The sequence below is a fragment of the Portunus trituberculatus genome, chromosome 25 (genome assembly GCF_017591435.1).
Source record: "Portunus trituberculatus isolate SZX2019 chromosome 25, ASM1759143v1, whole genome shotgun sequence".
NCBI lineage: Eukaryota > Metazoa > Arthropoda > Malacostraca > Decapoda > Portunidae > Portunus > Portunus trituberculatus.
The window spans coordinates 18,424,205-18,442,918 of record NC_059279.1 but is presented as its reverse complement, the minus strand read 5'-3'; the positions used below and the strand labels follow the sequence as shown (position 1 = coordinate 18,442,918).

The 18,714-nt window shown below is 38.8% G+C and overlaps 1 protein-coding gene across 8 annotated transcripts in view; it reads left to right on the top strand.

The window, feature by feature from the left end:
* LOC123508626 (E3 ubiquitin-protein ligase Nedd-4-like) overlaps positions 1-17,009 on the top strand; it is a 38,612-nt gene extending 21,603 nt beyond the window's left edge. For 4 of the 8 annotated variants that reach the window (XM_045262451.1, XM_045262448.1, XM_045262450.1 and 1 more), the window contains 13 exons: positions 244-351; positions 5,585-5,675; positions 5,941-6,111; positions 6,920-7,044; positions 8,459-8,590; positions 9,043-9,140; positions 9,450-9,571; positions 9,704-9,810; positions 14,265-14,398; positions 14,598-14,706; positions 14,931-15,050; positions 15,852-16,021; positions 16,731-17,009. In XM_045262451.1, coding sequence (XP_045118386.1) covers positions 244-351; positions 5,585-5,675; positions 5,941-6,111; positions 6,920-7,044; positions 8,459-8,590; positions 9,043-9,140; positions 9,450-9,571; positions 9,704-9,810; positions 14,265-14,398; positions 14,598-14,706; positions 14,931-15,050; positions 15,852-16,021; positions 16,731-16,833 — 1,590 coding nt within the window. In that variant the 3' untranslated portion in view covers positions 16,834-17,009. Of the gene's footprint in view, positions 1-243; positions 352-4,295; positions 5,237-5,584; positions 5,676-5,940; positions 6,112-6,919; positions 7,045-8,458; positions 8,591-9,042; positions 9,141-9,449; positions 9,572-9,703; positions 9,811-14,264; positions 14,399-14,597; positions 14,707-14,930; positions 15,051-15,851; positions 16,022-16,730 lie in introns of those variants that run through there. The other 4 variants (XM_045262452.1, XM_045262449.1, XM_045262453.1 and 1 more) reach the window with 2 other exon arrangements.
* Positions 17,010-18,714: the final 1,705 nt, after the last annotated feature.

Genomic DNA, 18,714 nt, shown 5'->3' with positions numbered 1-18,714 from the left:
TGAACCTTCATTCTCATGTAGAACAGTAGGCATAGGTTTCCTTGGGTCTGTTCTCAGCCTGCATTGGTTAGTGAGTGTGTAGGGGAAGCACCACAGTGACCTTGTCAACTGGGATGACATATGCAAGTTAGAAGTTATAGTTACATTCCCTGCTCTGCTTTGGTGAAGGGTACAGTGCCAGGAACATATGAAGTCTTCACTGGAGCTCCTTTGCTCCTTACCACCACCAGCTTGTCTTGGCAGATTCAGGAGGTACAAAGTTCAGCAGGTCAACGTCCATCCCCTTCAAAAAGTTCCCCTGCAACCCCTACCTCTGTCACCACCACTAGTGTCACCAGTAATGCACCCAAGGTATGCGCTAGTCTCACTCCTCTGCCCCCTTGTTCACTCATTCACTTCACCATAACACTATCACGTGTGTGTGTGTGTGTGTGTGTGTGTGTGTGTGTGTGTGTGTGTGTGTGTGTGTGTGCACACGCGCGCGTGTGCATGTGTGTGTCTGTGCGCATGGTAGAATTTATGCACATGATCACAGTAACAACCTTTTCCTCTGTCTTTGTACACAGCTTTTCAGTTACTCAATAGAAATACTTTGCAGCAAGTCAGAATGGTGATATTTGTAAAGTAAATGATAGGGTTGTTGGACTCACTGTACCTAAGGCCAAAGCAAGAATCTAATCCTTAAAGATGTCCTTGCCCTCCCCTGTAAGAAGCTTATGGTAATCCATGAGTCTAGAACTGGGTGGGGGGAAGATCACGTGGTTCACAACAGCCTTGTGGCTTCACTCCTTAAATTTACTGAAGAATAGACTGCTTGTGTTCATGGTGTTCACTGTTGTGTGTGTGCACTGCATTGTTTATTGTACACTCTGGAATATCTCATGCCAGTGTCATGGTACCAGTTTCACAGATTAAGGAAAACACTATCTATGCATCTTTCAGCTTATGAGTTACTTTGATGTTGATTTGTCAGACTGTAAAAGTTGTGGTAGTTTCCTTAGTATTGTAATGTTGATGGAATGCTGAATGCTGTAGTGATGATAGAAAAATAAATAAATAAGAAACATAATATAAGAAGCAAAGAAAGCTGCAAGAAGGCATTAGGCCTCCACACAGTCCCTGTCTGTAATACACCTACCTATTTCCACCTATCATCACCACTCATAAATATCTCTAATCTTCTCCTAAAGCTCCCTCATGACTCAACACTAACAACATTCATCTACCACTCTATTTGATAACTGATTCCTTCCTATCTCTTTCTTAAACCTAAACTTTCAATGTATCCATTGTTTATTTATTTTTTTATTTATTAAATGAAATTTTTTTTTATTTTTATTTTTTTATTTTTTTTTATTTATTTTTTTTTATTTTATTTTTTATTTATTTATTTATTTTTTTTTTGTTAGGGGTAATTTTTTAATTTAATCTTACATTGACAATAGCATATTTCTGTATCTCATGTGTTCATACCAATGAGACTAATATTTCAGGATAAAACCAACATTTTCAAGCACAAATGTTAGATGCTCAATAATCTACTCAGAAATTAGCAAAATGTATGTGTTGTAGCTGCATTAGAAGTCACAGGCAAAAAGTGAAGAGATTGTGCATGTGTGGCAAGTTGCAGTGCTCAGCTTGCTCCTGAACCACATGTCTTACAGTCTGTGAGATTCCTCTATAGCATGTCATGAAACATATACTGACATTGTATTCTTTGTATGTCAAAAATAGATTAGGAGTAAAGCAAGAAAATTGGGAAACCTTTGTCCTTATTTTTGTACAAAAAGAGTAACTAAAGTACAATTGTGCTTACAGCAGGCCTAGAGGTAGGAAGGAGAGCTTAATACAGGGTGTGAGTGTGTATGTCCTTATCTGGGTGACTCAACATAGCATGGGGGTGTCTGTGTCTGTCTGCCTCATTCACATTATAAAATAAGCTATTTCTTGCATATCACATCAGCTCATTTTCATTTTATCTTTTAAGAATAATGTATTGAATATTTGTTTCAGTTTATTTATGCATGTTTAACTTTTTTTATTCCTCTTTATAGTTATTCTTTCATGTGGCAATATTGAACAGGTATCCATTATTATTTACCTAGTTGTATTGTACAGGGTTGGGGTGGGGCTCATAGTGTCCTGTCTCCATTTATCCAATTTTTCCTTAAAGTTATGCTGTAACAACTTCTTATTCAGTGCATTCCACTTCTCTACCATTCTGTGTGGAAAACTGTATTTTCCAATATCCTGCACCACAGCTGCATATTCCAGCTTTGGACATATCATGCTTGTGATGATTTTTTTTCATCATATCTTTGTCCATGAATTGAAATGCCACTTTTATATTAGTCAACATTTTATATGATAATCCAAATGTTCTTATGTGTTTTTCGGGGTTCAGATTTTCCTGTATAATCACTCGCAGATCTTTTTCCTCATTAGTCTTCATTATTTGTCCCTCTCCCATCAGATAGTTCCATACTAGTCTTCTTTTGCTCTTTCCTAGTTCCATTACATGACATTTCTTGGCATTGAACTCCAATTTCCACTTCTTACTCCACTCGTAGATCTTGTTTATATCTTCCTGTAACAGCAAAGAGTCCTCCCGGGTTTTGATAACTCTTAGCAGCTTTGCATCATCAGCAAATACATTAATGTAACTTTATCCCCTTGTGAATGTCGTTTACATAAATCTGAAACATGATATGGACTAACGCTGACCTTCTGGCACTCCGCTTGTTTTTTTTTAGCCTAAGATGAGTATGTACAGTGGAGACTCGATACTCAAATGTCTAAATACTTGAACTTCTCAATATTCAAATGCAAAAGTTCAATTTAATGCTCAAAAAAATGCCTGATAGTCGAATGTCTATACACGTGGTTGCAAACAAAAGCTCCCTGGCGTTCCCCTTCCCCCTCTGCCAATTGTGACTTGTGCTGCCACGGTCATCAGAATAACATTCTCCTGCATTCTATCTGTATTTTTTTTATTTATAAACTTAATTAACACCAAAGGCTTATTCGTGGTGAAAATATGTGTTAATGAAATGGCCGCACATTTGGTTGTATACAAAAAGTTCTGTCATCTCCCTTCTTGCAGCCGCCATTGTACTGTTCTGATACTGTATTACTGGTAATGCTGGTAATACTGGTATACCGATGCCGGTGCACATCCCTAGTTTTGCCGCAGTCTTGAGAAAAAGAACATTCTTCTGCATTCTGTTGGTAGTTTTTTGTTTAGAAACTTACAATGGTACCAAAGAAGCTTATTAGTGATGAAAATAAGGAATCTTGGGAGAGTGCAAGTGTTAGTGAGCCACTAGTGGATTCACAGGAATCACACCAGGAAAAACTTGACAAAGACGTTTTTGTGGATGGTGACTCATCCTCCAGCGACCTCCCTCCTCCTCCCCACCCTTCTCCCCTCTTCTAAGTTATCCATCACCAGCCTTCACTTACAGTATGTACAAATCAAAATTGTAAAAAGAAAATATATTGAAATTTTTATAAACTTGAGGTTTTGCTAAGATTAGAACGAATTACCTAATTTATAGGTATCAATAGTCAAACTTTTTAATACTTGAACAGCCATTTGGGACAAATTAAGTTAGAGTATTGAGTCTCCACTGTATCTGATCACAATTCTCATCTCCGTGTCCTTCAAATAATCCCTTGTCTATTCCAACAAAGTTCCTCACAGTTTGTGTGTGTGTGTGTGTGTGTGTATGTGCATATGTATATGTGTGTGTGTTGTAGAAGACATTGAGCTTACAGGAAAAAAGGATTCCCATATATAGCACAGGTTGTGTCAGCAGCCTTGGTCTTAGTCTTGAATGATTTCATGACGCTGAAGCCCTCCATCTCTCTCTCTCTCTCTCTCTCTCTCTCTCTCTCTCTCTCTCTCTCTCTCTCTCTCTCTCTCTCTCTCTCTCTCTCTCTCTCTCTCTCTCTCTCTCTCTCTCTCTCTCTCTCTCTCTAAATTTCTTAATTGCATATTGAGACCAAATATAATGGTCTTATTATAAAAGAAGACCAATAGTTATTCTTATATGAAGTATATATTTAAGTCAAGATTATGTTTATTCATAATGGTTAAAAAGAATCATGAACTTTCAACCCAGATGACTTCCAGGTCTCTCTTCTTCAATGTTAAGCACAAACAAACAAGGAAGTGACCTCATGAAAATAGCTAGGCACTTGTAGGGCTTCCTGTCATCTGGAGATCACTGTCTTCCCCACGTGCCTCCTGTGCCACAGCCTTGCACCTCACACCAGTCAGTTGCTCCACACCACACTGCTAACACACACCTCAGATTTATGGTTGAAAATACTCTAAGTGTTTTAAAAATTCAGTGTGTGATTAGTGATCTGAAAATATTGTTGAGGGACATATCAGAGGAATAAAATGCAGGATTTGGAAATAGTGGTGGTGAACTTTGGGGCAAGTGCACCCATATACACAGAGGCAGTGTTTCCTGATCCAGAAGTGAGAAGCATAGCTGCTGAGAAAGAGGATAAAGCCAGACAGTTAAGACGTGAGGCTCGAAGGCGTGCCCATGCAGAACGACACAATGCAAACACCACTACAACCTCTAGAACTGCCAGGAGAACCACCAGAATCTCTGCCACACACTCCAATACAGCCTCCACCACACAGTCAAGCAGTAGATCCTCCAATGTGGCCTCCATTACAGCCTCCACATCAGGCCAATCATCCCAGACCCAAGCCACCAACTCAGACTCTGACTTTGACTCAGACTCGGACTTGGAGAATGCACCACAGAACTTGGCTGAAGGTCAGACAGAGAACAGCAGAGATAATAGTGAAGAGGAATGGATAACATGTTCAATTCCAAGAAATAGTAATGAGCAGGTGCAGATCTCTGTTCACTCTCAGCAGGGTACAGCAACCACTTCGTCTAGTCAGCACCTCACTGTCCCACAACCCACCCGCCGCCGCATTGGACCAAAGAGGTTTCGCTGGTTTTCCCGTAATGTCCCGCTGGCAAACCAGAACCGCTACCACCCTGATGAAGACATAGAAGAGTGTTGGTTGAGCCCTGTACCATCTCCACATCAGAGCCCAATCTGCAGCCCTGCAGTGGGGCGCCTTGCCAAAAAGTGGAGGAACAAGTCATTGCCAGTTGTTCTCAATGGGTGTAACACTTGCCGAGGGGACGTGGCTATTCACTCCCACCAGCGGCCTCGACTCATCCAAGCTCTTTTTCAGCAGGTGGTTTTTGTTATATCAATATTGCCTATTGTTAAATTGTACTAAGACATATATCATAGCACAGTTGTATGTTTTGAGTTGGAGTGAAAGTGAGAGAAGTGATAATTCATTATTTCTATGTTATAGTTGCTTCATTAATTGGACAAAAGTAAACATATCACTCATTTCTTTATTCTTTGAACATCTCTTTGAAACTCATCACACCTAATATCTCATGCACATTTTTATCCTTACTCAGTGACCTGCCAAGCTTATTATTCGTGTTTACCTCTACTAATTTTGTGTTATCATCTGTAAGAAACACAGTAGAAGCCACAGCTGATAAAAAATACTTTTTGGTGTCCACAGCCCCAGAACCAGACCACCAGTACTAATGATGAGATGCTTCCTCGAGGATGGACCAGCCAAGTAGCTCCCAATGGCAGAGTGTTCTTTATAGGTGAGAGATGAAGAGTATTTTAGAATGATTCTTGTCTAACACATAGGTAGATCACACTTGTATGTTCTTCAAAGCTGAGAGAGAGATAAAGCTGGAGATTTTATGAATTGCTATTGTTAGATGCTAGAGAGAGAGAGAGAGAGATTCCATATGACTATATATCCAATACAAAAATAGATCATACTAGTGCAACTCTTCAGGACTTTTACTGCAATAAGATAGATAAGCACATCTTACTAACACAAAAATTGGCCTCCACCATCAGACCACATCAACAAACAGACCACCTGGATTGACCCACGCTCTGGGATGCCAAGCTCGCCACCCAACCAACGTCACGCCAACAACTTGAAGCACGAGGATGAGCTTGGACCACTGCCTGAGGGCTGGGAGCAGAGAGTACACACAGATGGACGGATCTTCTTCATTGACCATAGTAAGTAAAGAAAGACTGGCTTCTTAGTCAGTGTGTCTGTTTTCCTCAGTGTTGGTAATGATAGCTTGTTCAGATGTTTTTGTAACTATTGATAAATTCATTTAGTTTATTTCTTTTGTTTTGATATTTTACTTCCTGGAATGCAGAAAAGGGTTGATGAGCCTAACAGTGTGAATGAGATCTACGTGAATCTGCAATGCTTTGTCCTGGCCACCCTATGTAGGATTGCAGGCTTGCTATATCAATAGATAGATTTTCTTCTTTAATTTTGCACAATCCTTTTTCTTTTAATTTGTCTTGTATTTTTCTTTAAGTCTAGTTTTATATTCTTATTTGGTTTATGATTGTATTTGATGGTACATTGTCATTTGTTTTACCTCATACATAAGTATTAGACCAAGAAACCATAAGTTGATTAGTGTTGATGCACTCATGTTGCCAAAACTGATATACAAGAAGTCATTGCCTCCATGGGGTCACCAGAGAAATACTACTCTTATGCAGTTGTTATGGATACTTGATAAATCTATTCTATCAATCTAAATACTATGCTAATAATCACACAGCAAATGGTTTAGATTGAACACCACACACCACATTCATTCATGAGGTCTGTTGTGGCCTATATTTCTGTGTGACATCATTCATTCTCTTATCCCCATCAGCCCTTTGTTTCTTGTGGCAGGGACTAAGAGTGTTGCTGCTGTATTCCCTGTATGTCATAAAAGGCAACTAAATTTCCTTCTCTGTTTTTTTATTATGAAAAACAAAACACTGAATAATTAGTAACAAATTATTATGTACTTAGAAAAGCGCACAACAACTTGGGAGGATCCACGGTTGCTGAACCCAGCCATTGCAGGCAAGGCAATACCATACTCCAGGGACTACAAGCAGAAGTATGAATTCTTCAAGAACAGACTACCAAAACCAGTAAGTATGCCACATTAAATATTGATAGACTTAATATCATGTTTACCACTACAGTAATACTCTGCTTAACGAACAGGATAGGGGGTGTCAAAGCTGTTCGTAGAGCGAAAATTCGTTAAGCGGACATTATTTTCCCATAGGAAATGATGGAAATAGGGGGGATGCATTCTGGGCTGGTCCCCAACATACCACATGGGTTAAAAAAAGAAAAATTATATATACGTTTGGCAGCATATTGGGCCACCGTTGTACCACTACTTTTATGATGTCATATGAGTCATTGGAAGTTAGAGGAGCTACGTACAAATTCTCTCACATTCTCGCATTTATGCTCACAAAACAACATTTCTATTAGCTTTTTACAAACCTTGCCCCCAAGAAAGGATTGTTTTGTAATACTTAAAGGGAAATCTTAATGGAATACCAAAAAATAAAGCAGAGAAGAGATGAGCCACACACGAAGCGGGGGACTCGCGGCGACTCGGCCGCTTCTTCTTCTTTGTATGACCCTTTTAGCCTGCGTTTTGTCTTTCCCCATGATATTTGTTTCCACTCATCTATTGCCTGTTATAATGGATATCATATCTTAGTATTCATATACGCTCATGCCAGGAGGATAACCTTGGCTCCGTGGCAGTGAGTGATAGTGAATTATTAATGAAATACCGCGGTATTTCATTACTAATTCACTATCACTCACTGCCACGGAGTCAAGGTTATCGTTGAGGAGTGGAAACAAATATCATGGGGAAAGACAACACGCAGGCTAAAAGGATCACAAGAAGAAGAAGCGGCTGAGTGGCCGCGAGTCTCCCACTTCGTCTGTGGCTCATCTCATCTCTGCTTTATTTTTTGGTATTCCATGTAAGATTTCACTTTATGCATTACAAAACAATTCTTTCTTGGGGGCAAGGTTTGTAAAAAGCTAATAGAAATGTTTTGTGAACATAAATGCATATATAAGACAGTAACACCACCTCCAGAGATGGTGTTCCCAGCAACCTCAGAGCAACCTGATAGCAACCTTGTCACCGTTCCTCCAAGCGTTCATGGATGCCATTTCGCTGCAAGAGGTTGCTCTGACATTGTTAAAGAATCTTGGATCCAGCTCCAGGAGCGCTAGAGACAGAGGCGGGGAGCCAGACAATCACAGCGAAGCTGCCGTGTTCGGTCATCCGGCAAATTCAAACCCAGAAAATTCGCTAAAACGGATGTGGTAGTACGTTATGCGGACTTTTGGTCTAACTTTATATAGTACGTTAAACGAAAGTTTGTTAAGCGGAGTATTACTGTATTTTTACCTTGAGAGTATAATGAAATTCTCTCTCTCTCTCTCTCTCTCTCTCTCTCTCTCTCTCTCTCTCTCTCTCTCTCTCTCTCTCTCTCTCTCTCATGACTTTAATCTTCCTTCCAGGCTAACGTCCCCAACAAATTTGACATCAAGGTCAAACGTAACAACATTCTTGAGGACTCATTTGCCATCATCAGCCAGGTGTCTCGTGTTGATCTCTTACGGACCAGACTGTGGATTGAATTTGAAGGGGAGGTAAGTAACATTTGGAAAAATGACTTCTGGGACTTGTCTATGCTATTGGCACATTAGGAGGTTATAATGCTGAGTTGTAGTGATTTTACATATTTATTGGTGTGTATTTTATTGCCATGTCATTTTAGAAGAGATGCATTGAAGCTTCATTTACTCACTTTAGTGTAATGATATATTAATTTTGGTGTTCAGTGATTCTCTTCTATAACATTTTAACATGTAACCATTCAGCTACTGCCAGTGAACCAGTTTCCTACTTCTTTTAAAAGTAAACATATTGCTATCAAGACAGATTCATGCAATAATCAGTCTTATAAGTTAGTGGATTCCATATAAGGATGGGTGATCAAGTTTGAAATAAGTATTGTGAGTGAGTGATGATATGGAAGATTTATTGAGCAGGAGGGAGCTAATAGTGGTGGCTAATACTCACAACTGCTTTTCACATTCAGGTTGGTTTGGACTATGGAGGGGTGGCCAGAGAATTCTTCTTCCTGTTGTCAAAAGAAATGTTCAATCCCTATTATGGTCTCTTTGAATATTCTGCCACGTAAGTCTTTAGTGAGGTTGTTCTATGCATGTTGCACCCATCTGTGGTGCAGGGTAACTTCATTTATTACAATTTTTTTTTATTAGAAGTGGAATAATTCTGTTTGTGTTGATTAATGAATACATAAATATCACTTACAAAATAACAAAATAAATGGATTTTAAATCTACCAACAATTTTAAGGAATATGGCTCATTCTAAGTTGTGATTCATTTGTAATGAGAAAGCTGATGAAGTCATTAGCTTTTGTTTTTAATTTGAAATAGTAGGTAGATGATGGTATCCTCTAAATGTGAGTTTTTCTTTCAGAGACAATTATACCCTCCAGATCAATCCATACTCAGGCATGTGCAATGAAGAGCACTTGCGATACTTCAAATTCATTGGTCGTGTTGCTGGCATGGCTGTGTATCATGGGAAATTGCTTGATGGTGAGCACATTAAGAGATTCACACTACAAATTTTATCATGATTTAGATTTATGGACAGTATACATTTCTCATCTTAATTTTTTTCAAGATTTTCAAGATTTAACATGCCATCTTTCTTTATTTTGCATCCAGCCTTCTTCATCCGACCATTTTATAAGATGATGCTATCTAAACCCATTGAACTGAAGGACATGGAGAGTGTGGACTCAGAGTACTACAACTCCCTCCTCTGGATCCAGGTGGGTACTTTTTAACTTTGAGTCTAGAAGGGGAGAATGGAGTGCTTGTGTGGAACTGGCAACTGTGTATTGGAGCTTAAATAAGTGATGGAGAGTGTAATGCCAATTAGCTTACAGCTTTTTTATGGGATTTGAAATCATATACAGTGGTTCCTTGCGATAACGGACCTTGCAGTAACAGATTTCACTCAATAATAGACTGATCAGACACTAACCAATATTTTTTGGACTGTGATGGGAATTTTTTTCACCCAACAAGTCTGTAGTTCCTGAGTGGCTAGGTGGATGAATAGACATATGACACAATAAACAAGCCAAAAAAGACATGATAGACGTGGTACCAGTGTAATGCATTTTTCATCTGTGATTTACTGAAGCTGTAATAAGGTGGAGAGTGGTGACTGCTTGCTTCTGGGGGTTACCGAAGTGACACTCTTGGTGATTTGCTGGTTGGACCCGCAGCATGCCAAAGTGAAATGCTAGTTATGCATTTCTGTTTGAATGTCATAGAGCAAGCAAGGATAATTACACTGCCACAGTGAGAGAGAGAGAGAGAGAGAGAGAGAGAGAGAGAGAGAGAGAGAGAGAGCACCTCAGCTAAGGAAGGTACAGAAGACAAAAATACAAACAAAATTCCCCAATCTCTTGATTTCTGTCCTTATTTCCTGGTCTTTGGAGGTCTTCATTTTCATGTCTCTTGTTTTGATTGTGGGTAATTTAATATGAGGTGGGCTAGGTTTTTTTCTAGATGACATAAAGAGCAAATTGTGTCATCACCATGGTGGCAGAAAGCAGTGTCAACAACACAGCTGCTGATCTCTCTCTCTCTCTCTCTCTCTCTCTCTCTCTCTCTCTCTCTCTCTCTCTCTCTCTCTCTCTCTCTCTCTCTCTCTCTCTCTCTCTCTCTCTCTCTCTCTCTCTCTCTCTCTCTCAATTATTTCTTCGAAGCAGTACTTGTTTACAGATTAATGCCTTAGATTGGCTGTGAGGGTGGCCATATGGCAAGTTTGTTGCAGGATTATTTTGTATAATAAGATTGCATAAGGTGCAAGCCTATGAGGTGTCGGTACTCAGCAGGGTCACATTTCCCTGCTAAGATGCCACGTTTAAAATGGAGGAACACTTTTCTATAGAGAACACACCTTAATGTTTACCTCAATGGCGATGTAAAACAAAAGTTAGAAGGATTTTGCAAGTAATTTTGGAAACTCACCAATTTATATAGAAAGCAGGAGAGAAGGAATGTTGGAATTAACCTTAAAATAAAGGATAAATAAATTAATTTACTGATGGCAAATCGTTGCTTCCTTCGGGTTATTTCATTTATATATATTAAAATGAAATTATGATAAACATTTAAGCCATTAAAAGGGCAAATAATATTTAAAAGATAATCAAAGGGGATAACGAGCGTGATGATAAAGCTTGGCATGTTTTGGGTCGGCTAGTGCCCTGAAAAACACTCTCGTCCCAACTGCCAAGGCGTCAACATCACCGCTCGTCCTCTTGACTACGCAAAAGCTACCACGTGCAGGAGAACTTGATCCCGCCAGACTCGATACTCCCACCATATTGAAAGCCAGATAAGTTCTAGCTGTTAATATTAGCTTAGAGGTTGCAGATCCTGTAGCTAGCTAGCTATTCATTGGCAGCTGGAACACTGAAATGTGGGGGTGAGTGCTCCCAGCCATAACTGCCGGGTAAGAGTCTGGTGATTACTTTTATTTACCGGTTTCTCCTTTAAATGTCTTATTCACATTATTTTTTATTAAATTCCCCTTAGGTTGTGTGGAACACTAATTTCTAACAGGAAAGACAGAAACAGAGGGTAAGGAGGTAGAGTGGCATTAGAGAAAGAAGGTAAGTCCGTGATTTACAGAGAGGTGGCAGTAGTGTGGAGGTGGTCTACTCTGACCGTGATGATACCTTGTCTTCCTCCCCTCCTTTGTCACCTTCAGGCAGTCATTAGATGTTTGTTAAGGATGCCACTGAACTACATGAGAATTGGTCATTACACCAAATGGGAAGCTACATCTTTAATTCATCTATTCTTGCTAAGATAAATTTTTATTACTGTAGACTTCTTAACCCCTTCAGTATCATGACGTGTTTTCATATTCATATTCTGGTGACTATTTAGTGATTTTGTACAGCTTCAGAAACTTATGTGGGGAATTAGAATAGTGAGGACTGTGGCCATTAATCTTCTGACCTCCATTGACCCTTCCTAATGTCAATAAAATTGTCTGATCACATCCAAAACTCAAGGTGAAAATGCATCCCAGTACTGAAGGGGTTAAATAATAATTAACTCTTTTGTTTAAACATTGAGTGTAGAATAAGAAGGATTAAATTATCAAAATAATTGATTGCGTTATTAAAAGAGAATAAACTACCGAAAAAGGGAAGAGGATGTTTAAGGGGCTCGTGGACAAACTGTTCTCAGTAAAGGACAGTTTGCAGTAATGGACAAGCCCTCATCCATGAAGTGTCTTTTATTGCAAGGCACCACTGTAATACTTTTCTAAAAGTTAGTTATTTCAAGGGAAATCATCATACTTCCTTAGGTCCCCCAACCAGCAGAGGCAAAATGCTAGAAGCACTTCTGCTTTGGGGGATCCTTGGGAAGGATTAGAGGGATAGGACAAGATGCAGATATAAGATTGTGATGGGAGGAGCCCAACAGAGAAGATAGGTTAACAACATAAGCAGAAGGATTAGAAGTAAGGAAAAGGTCAAGAATGTTGAGCATATTTCCAAGACAGTCAGGAATATGAATAGGGTGTTGCATCAGTTGCTTAAAGTCATGGAGGGTAGTAAAGTTGAAGGCCAGTTCACCAGGATAGGAAATTCAAAGCTGGTGGTGAACAATGAAATCTCCAGGGATGAAGATCTCCACAAAAGGATGGAAAGACAGAATGTGCTACACTCTTGAAGTCAAATAATCAAAGAATTTCTTATAGTCAGAGGAGTTAGATGAGAAGTATACAGCACAGACAAATTTAGTTAGAGAGTGACTCTGAACGTATAGACTTTTGTCATCTGAAGGTTGATTTTATTTTCTATTTTCATATCCCACAAAGCATCAACAAAAAGTAACTAAAATAAAAACTTACCAATATCATGCTTAATTCTGCTTTCACTGGGGCAAAAGTGAGTGTTATGGTTTAAGAATAACTACAGTTGAGTAGTAGCCGTAGTTGTTGTTTCTGTTATTATCAATATTATTAAGAGAGTGACAGAGAGAGCGAGAGGTGGAGAGGACGGTAGAGTTGGGCTTGGGAGGGAGAATGGAAGGGAGAGAGTAGGAGTTTCTGAAGGGAAACCTTTGCTTTACCTGGGACTTAGCACTAATGAAATGCATAATGTATTTATCATTTTGCTTTGTCATCACTCAGCTTACGCCATGACAGGTTTCCTGACAATTCTTGCCAGACATTGCCAGACACCATCTAGGAGGAGGGGAGGCAGGTAGCCGTGGTGTGTGAACACCCGCTGGTACAGATTCAAAATGGCTGCTGCTAAGTGAGAATCTGGATGCCCACATAGTCCTGACCATGAGGTGCAGAACTATTGCACCGCTTTTAAAATCACAAGATTGAATAGCACCAGATGTGAGATTTATGTATAGTTATTGTTGTAATTATTGTAAAATCCAAGTTTTCATAGTTCAGTTATCACTGGTTCACTTTTTTTTTTTTTTTTTCCATTGGAATCTAACTACATATTTCTAAAATGCAAGAAATCTCATTTTATCATGGAAAAGTCAGCTCTGATATTAGATAGATTACAAGATAAATCATGGCATGGATTGATTAAATACCCAGACATGTTCATAGGTGGCATACTATTGGCTGGAGCCTTGCCAGTAGCTAATTCAAGCATTCTTTATAATTTTACTTCACTCTAATTGGCTGCTGTGCTCTCTGAAGAGCTGTGAATACTCTGCTTCACTGTACAATATGTAGTCATCATCAGCATTACATTGTACAGCTGTTTTTTTTTATCTTCATTCATCTCGTCCTTCATCAGTGATTACCTGTGTAATACATCATATTATTAACAGTATGTATCTGTGACTTAAGTTATATGATGCAAAGGCTTCTCTCTCTCTCTCTCTCTCTCTCTCTCTCTCTCTCTCTCTCTCTCTCTCTCTCTCTCTCTCTCTCTCTCTCTCTCTCTCTCTCTCTCTCTCTCTCTCTCTCTCTCTCTCTCTCTCTCTCTCTCTCTCTCTCTCTCTCTCTCTCAATTTGGCAGCCTATATTTTCCTCCCATATGTCTTGAAATGACATTAGGCAACTCAGGTTGAATGATTCTTTGCTCCTTACCATATTTATTTTTCCACCACACCAGCAACATAATTTTCAGCTAACCACCATGATTGTGTGTTATGGTGATATTTATCATTACCCCTAAAGTATTTGTTGCAAGCTTATGTTTTTTCTTTGCTGCAGGAAAATGATCCAGCAGACTTAGATCTGACCTTCAGTGTTGATGAGGAGACCTTCGGGAGAACCACGTCACATAACTTGAAGGAGAATGGAGGGAACATTCCTGTCACCAATGAGAACAAGAATGAGTATATTGAGTAAGTCAGTTACCCAAGTCTTCACCAGTTCTTCTACTCTTCTACATGTTAGGATATAGTGAATTGTTGAGGTAGTGGTAATTAAAGAATTTTAACACAGTATGTATCAATATATTATCTTTCCTAAACTTAGATGTTGAAAAAGAAATTGTTGAAAATAGATCATTCCTTACTTATTCAGTAATGATTTATTTCTCAGGCTGGTCATAAACTGGCGCTTTGTCCAGCGCATCCATAACCAGATGGAGGCGTTCCGGGAGGGTTTCAATGATGTGGTGCCCATTTCCCATATCAAGATTTTTGATGAGGTAAATGTTAAATTGTTTTCAGTGTTATTTGTTGCTTCTGTGTGACATCATTCTTTCGTAATGATATGTAATATGAATTCCAAAAATTTGTCATCCATAACTATTTTTCTGCTTTAACCATTATACTCTTGAAGTATTAGCATTTAACTTAATTTTGTTAATTCTTACTAGCAAGGGCAATTATTTATGTATCTTATTAACCATCTCTCCAATACATCCATCAGAATGAACTGGAACTGCTCATGTGTGGCATTGTTTCCATTGATGTGAAGGACTGGCGAAGCAACACTGTCTACAAGGGAGAGTATCACCCCAACCACATTGTCATTCAGTGGTTCTGGAGAGTAAGTTTGGTTGTGGCTATGTGTATGCTGACCTAGGCATTCCAGCTTCAATAGTAAGACAAATTTCATTCTACATTTAGATGATAATGAATATACATATAAAGCAAGCCCCCGCACTTGGCAAATCTCAGCTTGATGAAATTGACTTTTGGCGGTAGGGTGGTAACGGACCACGGAGTGCACACTTGGCGATTTGAATTCTAACGTGGCGGTCCCCTGGCGGCCGCACAGCGAACCGCTGCCCTGTGACATCAGACCTCTCTCGAAACCTATCAGAACGCAGTGTGAGAATTCCCTTCAGCCATTTTGTTTATGCTATCCTCTGTTCTGCTAGCGTGGGAACGAATTCTGGAGGTTTATCACCAACATGGCCTCTACTAGCGCAGCAGGTGGTACCAGTGGGGGTAAGGACAATGGTGGTGGCAGCAAGGAAGAGAGTGGGCAATGGAAATGGGTGGAAAAACAGAAGTACAGATGAGAAAAGCATCACAAATGCTTGTTTATTGGTCTGTTTTATGCATGTGTTCTAATATGTGAAGGCAAGTGATTTTATTTCATCTCGAAAGATGATATTATAGGGGTCAAAAGAGGGACGTTGGCAATGACCAAAGACTGATTGAGGCATTTTTTAGGCAATTTATATGGTATAAAGAACTTGTGTTTGGCGAAATTCACATTTGGCGTTAGTTTCGCCAGACTAATTAATTCACCAATTGCAGGGGCTTACTGTATTTGTTTAACTTGTGATTAAGGAGACCATTCTGATATGCACTAATTCAAGTTGGGCCTTTCTTTTTACAGGTGGTGTTGTCCTTTACTAATGAAATGAGAGCACGCCTTCTCCAGTTTGTCACTGGTACCTCACGTGTCCCTATGAATGGATTCAAGGAGTTGTATGGCAGCAATGGGCCTCAACTGTTCACTATTGAGATGTGGGGAGAAACCAAAAACTACCCACGCTCCCACACATGGTGAGTGCCTTTACAGTGGAATGGCAGTTTACCATTAATTCAGTATTTTGCTCATGGTCAGAATGTGTGAAGTTCTTAGTTCTAAATTGGTACTTTGGCAAACTGTTCTCTCTGAGTTCCTAATTATATGCCAATTTTATGAACAGCTTTCACTATTTTATATTAGGATTGATCTGTCAATATACCCAGCCAAAGTCCACTGTCTAAGAGGGAAATAAAGCTGCTCCTACAACCACTTACAATCTTGAAGACATTGCACTCAATTTATCCATCACATTTTAGTGTCAAGAGGGCATGGTGGAAGAGGACCAAACCTCACTGACAACACTTGAACCTCAATGCCCACCTCTCCAAGTCTAGCTCTGACAAGGAAATGGTTTACCCCTGCCATTCCATAATGGATTGCTCTCTCTCTCTCTCTCTCTCTCTCTCTCTCTCTCTCTCTCTCTCTCTCTCTCTCTCTCTCTCTCTCTCTCTCTCTCTCTCTCTCTCTCTCTCTCTCTCTCTCTCTCTGATGAAACAGATGTAGTTTATTTTTTAATATTTAAGCTGTTGGGTTCCCTAGTCACTGTTTTTATGGCAACAACAGTTGAAATGTTAGAGAATAAAGTACTTGTGCTTCAGTTTCTCTTGACCACGACATTCTTCAAGTTGAAGTTATCGCAGGTGTAGTGACCTTGGGTGATTTATGTGTCTCCTTCCCCTTCAGCTTCAACCGTCTGGACCTTCCACCATACCAGTCCTATCATGAACTGCGTGAAAAGCTCATCAAGGCCATCGAAGGGACTGTTGGCTTTGCTGGTGTGGACTAAATGCAAGTTGTTGCTGCTACTACTGATATCTGTGATGATTGATTGTATGTCAGAGTTTATACAAAAATTATGATTATATACCGTTCATAATGAGAATACAGTGTGTGTGTGTGTGTGTGTGTGTGTGTGTTGTGTGTGTGAGAGAGAGAGAGAGAGAGAGAGAGAGAGAGAGAGAGCATAAACTTGTGTTTGTGTGACTGTAACTGTCTCAGTGTATGCATTTGCACATTGTGGTAATGTTTTTAGGAGGCAATCATGTTCTCCCAAAATTAAAATTGTATGAATTGGCATTTGTTTGCAAGCATCAATGAATCTAATTTCAAAAAGTGCATATATATATATATATATATATATATATATATATATATATATATATATATATATATATATATATATATATAATCTTAAATGGCATTTATTCCTTTTTTGGGAATTTAAAGAGAATATCAGCATCTGAATATATATATATATATATATATATATATATATATATATATATATATATATATATATATATATATATATATATATATATGGAGATACTCATCATTACTTTTTGGAATTATATTTATGTATTGTTTTAGATGTTAAAGAAATGTTAAGATTTCAGAGTTTTTACCAACAGAATTACGATTCAACAAAATTGTGGTATAAATGAGCATAGATTTTCCTTAACACTTTACTAAGTACTGTATTCTCTAACATTGTAAACCATTTCACATTTCTTATCACATATTCAATAGCTTAGCCATTAATCCTTGTTGTGACAAAGTTAGTGAGTCATATTATAGTGTACCTTGGAAAGTAGCTAGATTGAAGTCCACTCTTTTTATATATTTGATTTTGGTAGGAACATTAGAACATCAATGCAAGAAGCATCACAACTTTTATGATGAATCAAACACTTGGTGACTGCCACATGTCTGTTTTGGCAGGTACCTGTCTTGTACTTGAAAGTTCTTTCTGTCTTTTATATAATGTGTGTGTGTGTTTGTGTGTTTGTGTTTGTGTGAGTGAAACTGAACCAAATGGTAATAATTCTGTCCTGTTACACATTTGCATGACTTTGCATAATAATGTATTTATAGATGTCTTAAGCAAAACCATAAGTGAGTTGTGATGGCAAAGGAACCGCAACATTAGAGACTTCCATTGTTTGTTATGCTATTCCTGGTGACTTCTTTAAGGGGTCAAGAAATTGCAAATTATGTATAGTATAATGAGGAGAAATTGTAACTTGCAAAGGCATTTGCTTTAAATATTACACCATGGCCATTCCTTGCAGGAGCTTCAAAAAATAGCAAGCATTAAATATCTGCAGTAATCATGGAGAATATGCAGTGATGTTTATTCATTGATAAAAAAAAAAAAATTTATTCATAGTGATAAAGATTTCAGGCCACCTCAGAGAGCTCTGTTTGGTCAGGCTAGAGTGTCCTGAGCCATCCAGACCTGACAGTGTAATAAGTCACCATTCTAGACACCCCGACTGGTAATGTGGTAATGTGCATTATATTGCATGTGTGGCAACACACTACTTCTTACAGCGTCACATGTGCATGTTTTTGTGTACATTTGACTTTGACTTAAGAATTTCTCTCTCTCTCTCTCTCTCTCTCTCTCTCTCTCTCTCTCTCTCTCTCTCTCTCTCTCTCTCTCTCTCTCTCTCTCTCTCTCTCTCTCTCTCTCTCTCTCTCTCTCTCTCTCTCTCTCTCTCTCTCTCTCTCCCCACTTTGTAATTTTAATGTACCATGCATGCAAACCTACATATGCACACAGTAAACGTCCCATCATGTACAGCTTATATAAGATGATTTTCTGTCTTGGTAAAAAGAATCCTTAATCCACTCTTTACATTACTGATAAATCCAACCTGTAACT